Consider the following 9162-nt stretch of genomic DNA (forward strand, 5'->3'; position numbering starts at 1 on the left):
GGAGTGTTGTCAGAGAAACGCCACTTTCCACCGTGTTGCCACACTGCCTCCTCACCAGCCTCTGATGCCCCTGCTCTGTGCCACCTTCACACCCTGTCCCCTTCCCCACCACACGGAAGAGCCCTGTGCTGGGCACCTGAGGCCTGTGCACCTGTCCGGGCTGCCCCTAGATCCTCTGTGCGCTGCAGCTTCCAAGGCGGTTCCAGACCTGACAGTCTCTGAAGGTGACCTTCTGCACCCTGGAGGCCCCGGAGATGACACCTGATAGCAAGGACTAAGGAGCTGGCCCCTCAGGCTTTCAGGTGTCTCTGCCCGCTGCCCCCCCCCCCATCCTCAGGCCCGATCCCCGTATTCTCACTAGCTCCCCGCTTCTCATGATCACCCTCTGGGGAGGTGTGACTTGGGAGGCGCAAAGAGCCGCAGGGAACGCATCGTAGCTGGGCTGAGAGGCTGCAAGCTTCCGGGGCCAGGACAGAGCCTTGCGGCCCACGGCCTGTCATCTCCCGCCGGCCCCTCCCCCACGCCACGCCCGGCTCCTGGCCCAGCAGGTGTCCGAGGGCACGAGGCTGTCGAGCCTGACATTTAAACACTAAACACAACGTCTGCTCATCCCCGGCTTGTGGAAGGTGCAGAGAAACTGCACTCTGATGACCAAGTTCGTCAGCGGGAGGTCGGGGGGCGCATGGGGCAGGCACCGAGCTGAGGCCGGCTCTGTCTCCGACCTCAGGCAGGATCCTGGGGCAGCCCTTTGACGGGTGGCCTGCCTACCTAGTGCCGTTGTAACAGAATTACTGTAAACGGGCGGCTAGAAAGAACAGGGATTTCCTCCTCACAGTTTATGAGGCCAGGAGTTGGAATTCAGGGTGTGGCTCTGGGTTCTTCCTCATCTATTTAAGCTTCAGGCAAACTCAAAACTGACTGACTAACTAACTAATAATAATAAAACCAAACCCAATGCCGTCAAGTCTATTCTGACTCATAGTGACTCCCGTGGGTCTCTAAGGCAGTAGATCTTTACAAAAGTAGATGCCTCGTCGTCCTTCCTCGGAGCGGCTAGTGGGATTGAACTGCCAACCTTCTAGTTATCAAACTCCTTAGGCACTGCACCACTGGGGCTCCCTGTGGCTGTCAGCCGTTGCCGGTACTCTCGGGCCTGTGTGTGGCCGTCCCCTTGTCTGTCCTCCAGGTGTGTCTGTCTATCCTGATCTATCTGTACCTCAGAAGTGATTAGCATTGGGAACCACCTTCCTCTGAAAAACCTCATTACTATAAAAATAGAAAACACTATTACCAGGCAAGCTCACCGCCACACGCACAGGGGTTATGATGTCAGTAATGTTTAGCGGGAACAATTCAATCTGCAACACCAACTCTGGTCTCTGGTCCCCCATCTGTGAAATGGGCGTGAAGCAGGGGGAGGCCAGGCTGGACTAGACAATCTTGTAGGCCCTTCACAGCGCTGACGTCCAGCAGACCTCAGGAACCCTGCATTTTTGGTCTCCCCACCCTCTAACGAGATGGTGCTGTGTGCACAGCCTGGCTTGCTGATGGGAAGGGAAGGCCACCAAAGAGCAGGACCCCCTGGAGTCCAGGCTGCGGTGGGTGGCAGGGCAACCCTGAGTGACCTATGAGGCCACGGTTAACTGAAGCGATGAAACCAGAGAATGACACTGAGCAGCCAAGTGTAGGAGGGTTGTCAGGCAAAGCACCAGGAAGGGATGATTAACCGGGTGTAGGCCTAGAGGAGAGGGGCTGGTGACCCATGACTCGTCCAGGACAATGGTGGGTCCCCCAGGCCCACAGAGGCCCCAGGATGGGTGCTGTGGTGGCTGAGGCTGGGTGTGCAAGGAGAAGCATGGGGGAATCTGACGGCCTTCTCTTCCAGAAGATTAACCAGGCGAGGCTGGCGGGTGACGGGGCTGGCCAAGGGTGGGTAAGAAACACACAGATGGTTTCCATTTCAGGCAAGTTCCGTGTTCTGACCTTCTCACACCTCCTCCGGGTTGGGGGAGAGACAGAAGAGACTTTCCCAAGGGCAAAGTCAGTTTAAACAACTTTTTTGGTATCTAGGGTTGTCAGAGTCCTGAGCTGGTACTGGCCAAAGCGGTCAGCTGACAGCCGAAAGCATGGCGGTTTGAGTCCACCCACAGGCACTGAGGGAGATAAGCCTGCAGCTCTCCTGAAAAAGCAGCCACTGAGACCCCATGGGGAACAGGTCTGTTCCGACACACAAGGGGTCACCATGAGTTGGAATCGACTCCATGGCAACTTTGTTTTTAAATTAAGGTACAAAGGGAACTCTGGTAGCATAGTGCCTAAGGCACTTGACTGCTAACCAGAAGGCTGGCGGTTCAAACCCACCAGGCACTCCTCGGAAGGAAGGTTGGGCAATCTACTTCCGTAGTGATACCACCTCGGAAACCCAAGGAGGGGTCGCTGTGAGTTGGACCTGACTCGACGGCAGTGAGTTACCAGGGGAGGCCTGGGATTAGGATTTTGTCAAGATTCCACTTCAGAGTAGCTTTTAGCCAAATAGCAGAGTGGCACACGGAATGGACATGACGTGTCAGGTCGGTGCTCTGCTTACAAACCACAGTGCGAGACCAAAAGGTCAACAATTACTCAGGAGTCAAGATGAGAAGGAGGCAGAAGCTAGAGTCCTGGAACAAACACAGCACCACTAGAGAGCATGCTTACACACTGCAATTCATTTGACTGATGTCACTCAACACTGTGATGACGGCCCAGTGGGAGCCTAACCTGCTGTGTAAACTTTCACCCCAAACTCAGTATTTAAGAAAACAAAAAAGACAACAGAAAGATTCTTCTTCAGTTGGCCAAGTCTCTGGCTCAGTTTCCATATTTGATAAAGACCACCCACTGCTTCCCCGTGCAAAGGCAGGTAAAAGCCACGTCATGCTTGGAAGCAAGCAAGTTACGAGAGCACTTCCACTAACACAGCGCTGATCATCCGCCTCCAAGCGTGCACCCTTTCTTCTCCCTACTCGAAATCCTGCCCTGGCTGCCCCACTGCCGTGCAGCAGTCACTGTTTATAGGGCATCTCTCTCAGACGCTCCGTGAGGGATTGTATGTTTAACTCGGTTCTCACCGTTCTCTGAAGAGAATGCTCTCTGCCTTTTCCAGATGATGGGACTGAGACACAGAGGAGTTCAGAGCCGTCGGTGATCTCCCCGCAGCCGCCTCCCTGAGCTCCCCCACATCACCCACGGGCACCCCAAAGCACACTGGACCCCGTTAGTGTGCCCTAGACACTCTACATCCAGGCCTATCAAAGTCTCTCCTATGCTCCAAGGGCCCCCTCCTCCATGACGTTTTCCCGGGTCCCCACCACTCCCAGCCCTGCCCCCGCTGATCCCTGAGTGCCTTTCTCCCGTGTGTGTGCAGGCCTGCACCTAGGCCTCTTCCTGAGTGACTGTCATCACCTCAGGGCTTCTCTCCCTGACCAGGAATGGAAGCTCTCTGAGGGCAAGACGGCAAGACCTGGCTGATAGAACATGACAACACTAAACCCCTGGGTCCCTAAAACAGTGGCTTTTGATTAGAAATACACTAGCCCGCCTGGCTTAAACTCGAAGAAAATGTAGGTGTGCCCGTGTTTTGAAACAACAGGCCTGTCTGCACCCCAGCACGTGTAAGGGCACCCACTTGCTCTGCTTGACATGCATCTAGAGACCTGGTTTTGTCATCTGCTGGGTCCGGGCAGAGCATAAATGCATGAGCGCCTGCAAGCTGACCCCCAGTGGGAACCCCACACTCACCCCCTTTCCAGCCACGAAGCTACCTTCTGGAAGGGCCCACTTTAGATCCGTCTATGGAAGGAAGGTTGGGCAATCTACTTCTGCAGTAATACTGCCTCGGAAACCCAAGGAGGGGTCGCTATGAGTTGGGTCCGACTCCACGGCACATAACAACAACAACATGTGGAGGTGCGGCCTCCCAGCCCAGTCAGCTAAGGCCTTATCCGCCCCCATTTTGGTGACATCATGCACAGAATGGCATTGGGGCCTTTGGCTCTTCATTCTATCAATAGACATTTGAACCACAGCAGGGTTTAGATCTTGTCTTTTCTTCATCACTAAGGCAAAACTCTTTTGAGTCCTGTAGCCAGCGTCCCGTGAATGATGAGGGTTTCCGTTCTGGCTGGCAGGAGGACGGCGCTTGACCCTGTGTGAGCTCCACAAATAGCTCCTCTTTCAGGTGGTTTCCTCACACACGTGGCATCAGCACTCAGCTGAAGACTCCAGGGAGCCGTGCAGCCCTAACGCCTGCACCGGGCCACCGGGGCCCTCGGCACTCCTGGCCCTGCTCCCCCAATTCAGGGAGTGCTCCCCTCTTCCCGGGCAGGACTGGAGAAACGGGTGGGGCTTTCGAGTAGGGCCCCTTCACTTCAGCACTAGGACATTTTGGTTGGAGAACTCTGCTGTGGGGCACCGCCCTGGGCAGGACGGGAGCCGCACGCCTGGCTTGATGTCAGCAGCACCCTCCGAGCCGTGAAAACTCAGAACGATCCCATCGGGGCGCAAGACGCTAGAAGGAGGAAGGGTTCTTAGGTTGTACTAATCCTTTGTTGGCAGAAAAGTTTCCAGTGACAAGCTTCTCTTATCTTTCATCTACAGATTATCGCTATCCTGCTAATGCCTTCTCTTTACCCAAGTCTACCCTACACCGATCTCCTCACTGCAGTACTAATGAACAATGTTTCTGTGCCCATCCAAGTGGCAAAGAGAAAAAGGAGTAACATCCCCTGTTGTGGGAGTGGGAAGAGGAACACTCTCAAACATCGTCGGGGAGGTGCAAATGACTCAGGGGAGTATGGGGTTTGATACCCACCAGCTGCTCTGTGGGAGAAAGATGAGGCAGTCTGCTTCCATTAAGACTGACAGCCTTGGAAACCCAGTGGGGGTCACTATGAGTCAGAATGCATTCCATGGCAGTGAGTTTGGCTTTTTGGTTTGGAACGGGCACCGTTAACCCCCTGGTTCTGAAGTAACAGGTTTTGCTAATAGCAAGACCCGTGACAAGGATCCCCACTGAGCACGGGAGGCGGTTTCTCTCCACGCTCCTCTAGGAATGGCAGGTGAACCACAGCGGAACCAGGAAGGGCCCTCTGGCTGCTCCCAGCAGGGTGAGGCCAGAGGTAATAGGTGGCCAGAGTCTGCCCAGGCCCAGCAACCAGGCAGATGGTCACTGTTTGGATCTTCACTTTTCATGTTGTTGTTGTTGTTACGTGCCATCGAGTCAGACCCGACTCATAGCAACCCCTCCTTGGGTTGCCAAGGTGGTATCACTACGGAAGCAGATTGCCCCATCTTCCTTCCAAGGAGTGGCTGGTGGGTCTGAACCGCCAGCCTTCTGGTTAGCAGTCAAGTGCCTTAGCTGCTATGCTACCAGAGCTCCTTTGCTTTTCTTGGTCGTATTTTTTTCCTTTAAAGTCTTGAGTCACTGTCGAATTTGTTCTTTTAATCCCCCCAGTTGTGTACAGCAGGAGTTAGTGTGTGAATAAACTAACTCGCTAACTAATGAACTGATGACCTAACTTCAACTGGACACTTGGTGTAAGAGCCAGGGTCCTCTTCCCTCCCCCCTGCTCTAGCCCCCTTGCCTACCTACAGCCAAGTGCACAGAACGGAGGGTAAATTACACCCCAGAATAAAACACTGGTCTAATAAAAACAACTCAAGTTTTTGGGAATAAAAGCTAACGTGCAGAAACAAACAAAAACCAACCGCTTTAGCTAATGCTGCTTATGTGTGCATCCGTTCTCCGCCACCTCGAATTGTCTGTGTACCACAGACGCTGACAGTGGCAGGCTCGCTTCTGGCCCAGAAGAGCAGATGGGCGCTAGCTAGACCACATCATTAAAACGCCACTGCTGTCCCAGGCCCGACTGAAGAATGACGCCAATTATCTCACAGCTTATGACTATGAAGTCCTTCATGGCTGCCACTTTTACTAGGGTGTTAGAAGGGTTTTGATTGTACACCACAGAATCAACTCCCAGCTGATGGTAGGAAGTCACGTACCAACAGAGTACAGCCCGTAAACTCAGCTGAAAGCTAAGGAGCAATGGGACAAGTGGGGGACACTGTGGACCTACAGCTGCCTCGAAAGTGGGTCTGGGAGGAGGCGATTCCCTGTTCCTCCCAAACAAGATGAGGGAGCTGATCCTATCAGACAGTCAGCACTCTGTCCACTTTCCAAAGAGTAAATCACCACTGGGAACCCAAGATTCTGAACTGTTAACTAGTTCCACCCCACTTGCCTCGGCCAGAGTGCCTGGGTGCGGCAGCACGGCATTTGTGCCCCTTGTCTGTGGGTATTTTGTAACTGCAGCCACCTCCCCAGCCCACGTATGTTTTGCCACAGCACTCAAAGTCTCATTTTCTCCTCACGTAACAGCCACATTGGTTTACTCTATTTCAGACATTTCATCTTTCTTATTCTAACTTTATCCTTTGATATGTACAAAAGATTCACAAGTATGAAAAATCCTGTCTGGCTTTGTGGTGGTTTAAAAAAAGCCCATGAACACAGATTACTTTTTCTCTTAAAGCCGGCCAGTACTTATCTCTGTGTATCTGAGTGGCAGTCTTTTTGACAGGCGTCTGGAGAGGGTAAGAACACTTTTCCTGTGATCACATTAACATGCTGGATGGCCTCTGTCGCTTGCTTCAGGACACGTGCTTTGTGACATTTACACAGAATGGGTTCCTACTTTTATTTTGCTGTCTCCCAACTGCCTGCCTCCTCAGGCCGCAGTGATGACAGCCCTGCACTTCCGTCAGCCTATGGCTCTCTAAGCACTGGAAGCTTCTGACACAGCTTCGGGAGCAAGAAAAGCTGGACTCTGATTTAGTAGAACTATCATCCTTTCCAATGCTGGGAAAAGAAACAGTAATGCTGAAAAGGACGGATGAGTTTTCTTCTGTGTGTCCTTGTCCCTTGAGGTTTTACCCACACACCTACCTACGATGTAGACACATTTTGTTGGATGAGCCTTTCTTTTCCAAAAAATTCTTGAGAAGTTTTCTTGAAAAGATTAATTCTTCATATTCCTAGGGTTCTGACTGACAACGATATGCTGGAGCAGGGCGATCTGGGCTCCCCTTTCTGCTCTCCTACCTCAAACCTGCTGGACACGAGAGACCCAAGACCTCTGTGGTCTTTGTTCAGCAACTCCACGTGACTCAGACTTAAAAACAAAACCAAAAAAAAACTCATTTTATTTATAACAGATGATAAAACCGCTACCAGAGTGCTACAGACGTGAAGACCAAATGGGCCCTGGAAAGCCCAGCAGACGCTGTCTGTGCTTACACCTTACTCCCCTCTGCTAAATAAGAAATGAACCAGCGTGGTCACCATCTCCCAGGCCGGCCTCCTTTCCCTTATGTTTCCCTCACTTGCCCTCCGTGGCCAGCCTCCCTTTGGGCCTGTGGTGATGGGATGAGCGGCGAAAGGACTGGTGAGGCTTCTGTGGTGGTTTGGGGCCCCTGGGGAAGTCCTCGTCCGCTTCATGACACCCGTGCCTCCCACGCTCCCTACTGCACTTGCTCATCACTTCTTGCTGGATCTCTCTCCTTTCTCGTGGCCACCTGTTCTTCCATGAATCACGGCTCTTTCTCACAGCACGGTGGAGCCCCCGATTGACTGCTTCCAGGTGAGGTCTCTTGAACTGCCCTGGAAAATCTCCATTTTTCTGCAGCTCTAGAAAATATAAAAGCATTTTTTGCATGCTCACCATCTGGACAATCCACGCAGTTCCTTTGTAAGCCTATACGTATACATATATCATGGAACTAGAACAGGTAGGAGGAAGGACAGGAAGTGAGCAGAAAGGTTTGGAACAGCTAAGGGAGATGAACTTGTCTGTCAGTTTGTCATACTGTGGTGGCTTGCATGTTGTTGTGAGGCTGGAGGCTGTGCTACCAGTTTCCAACGCCAGCAGGGTTGCCCATGTTGGATGGGTTTTAGTGGAGCTTCTAGACTGAGACAGACTTGCAAGAAGGAGGAGGCCATCCACTTCTCAAGGAATTGGCCAGTGAAAACCTTATGAATAGCAGTGAAGCACTCTCTGATATATTACTGGAAAACTTTATGAATAGCCCTGAAACACTGTCCAAATACAGAGCTTGAAAATGAGCCCCTCAGGTTGGAAGGCACTCAAAATGCGACTGGGAAAGAGCTGCCTCATCAGAGTAGAGCCGACCTTAATGATATGGATAAAGTAGAGCTTTCAGGACTTCCATTTGCTGATGTGGCACAACTCAAAATGAGAAGAAACAGGTACAAACATCCATTCATAATCAGAACATGGAATGTACAAAATATGAGTCTAGGAAAATTGGAAGTTGTCAAAATGAAATGGAACGCATAAAGATTGATATCCTAGGCATTAGTGAGCTGAAATGGACTGGTTTTGGTAATTCTGAACCAGCCAACCATATGATCTACTATGCTGGGAATGACAAATTGAAGAGGAATGGCATGGCATTCATCATCACAAAGAATGTTTCAAGATCTGTGCTGAAGTACAGTGCTGTCAGTTAAAGGATGATATCTATACGCCTACAAGGAAGACCCATTAATACTACTATTATTCAGATTTACGTACCAACCACCAAAGCCAAAGATGAGGAAATTGAAGATTTTTACCAACTAATGCAGTCTGAAATTGACCAAACATGCAATCAAGATGTGTTGCTTATCACTGGTGATTGGAATGCAAAAGTTGGAAACAAAGAAGAATCACTGGTAGTTGGAGAATATGGCCTTGGGAGTAGAAAAACACTAGAGATCTCATAATAGAATTTTGCAAGACCAATGACTTATTCATTGAAAATACCTTTTTCAACAACACCAACAGTGGCTATATACATGGACTTTGCTAGATGGAGTACATAGGAATCAGATGGACTATATCTGTGGCAGGAGCCAAAACCAGGCCAGGAGCTGATTGTGGAACAAACCATCAGCTGCTCATATGCAAGTTCAACTTGAAGTTGAAGACAATTAAAACAAGTCCACGAGACCAAAACAAGACCTTCATTATATCCCTCCTGAATTTAGAGACCATCTAAAGAATAGATTTGATGCCTTGAACACCAATGACCAAAAACCAGAGGAATTGTGGGATGACA

The 9162-nt window shown here is 51.0% G+C and overlaps 1 protein-coding gene across 1 annotated transcript in view; it reads right to left on the reverse strand.

The window, feature by feature from the left end:
- Positions 1–290: 290 nt before the first annotated feature.
- Positions 291–9162, reverse strand: part of ZCCHC7 (zinc finger CCHC-type containing 7) — a 261868-nt gene continuing 252996 nt past the window's right edge. The window contains 3 exon segments of the mRNA XM_007947000.2: positions 291–575; positions 1305–1391; positions 7347–7837. Coding sequence (XP_007945191.2) covers positions 291–575; positions 1305–1391; positions 7347–7837 — 863 coding nt within the window.

Source organism: Orycteropus afer, unplaced genomic scaffold, assembly GCF_000298275.1.
Source record: "Orycteropus afer afer isolate SDZICR_OR568_19922 unplaced genomic scaffold, OryAfe1.0 scaffold00174, whole genome shotgun sequence".
Lineage (NCBI taxonomy): Eukaryota > Metazoa > Chordata > Mammalia > Tubulidentata > Orycteropodidae > Orycteropus > Orycteropus afer.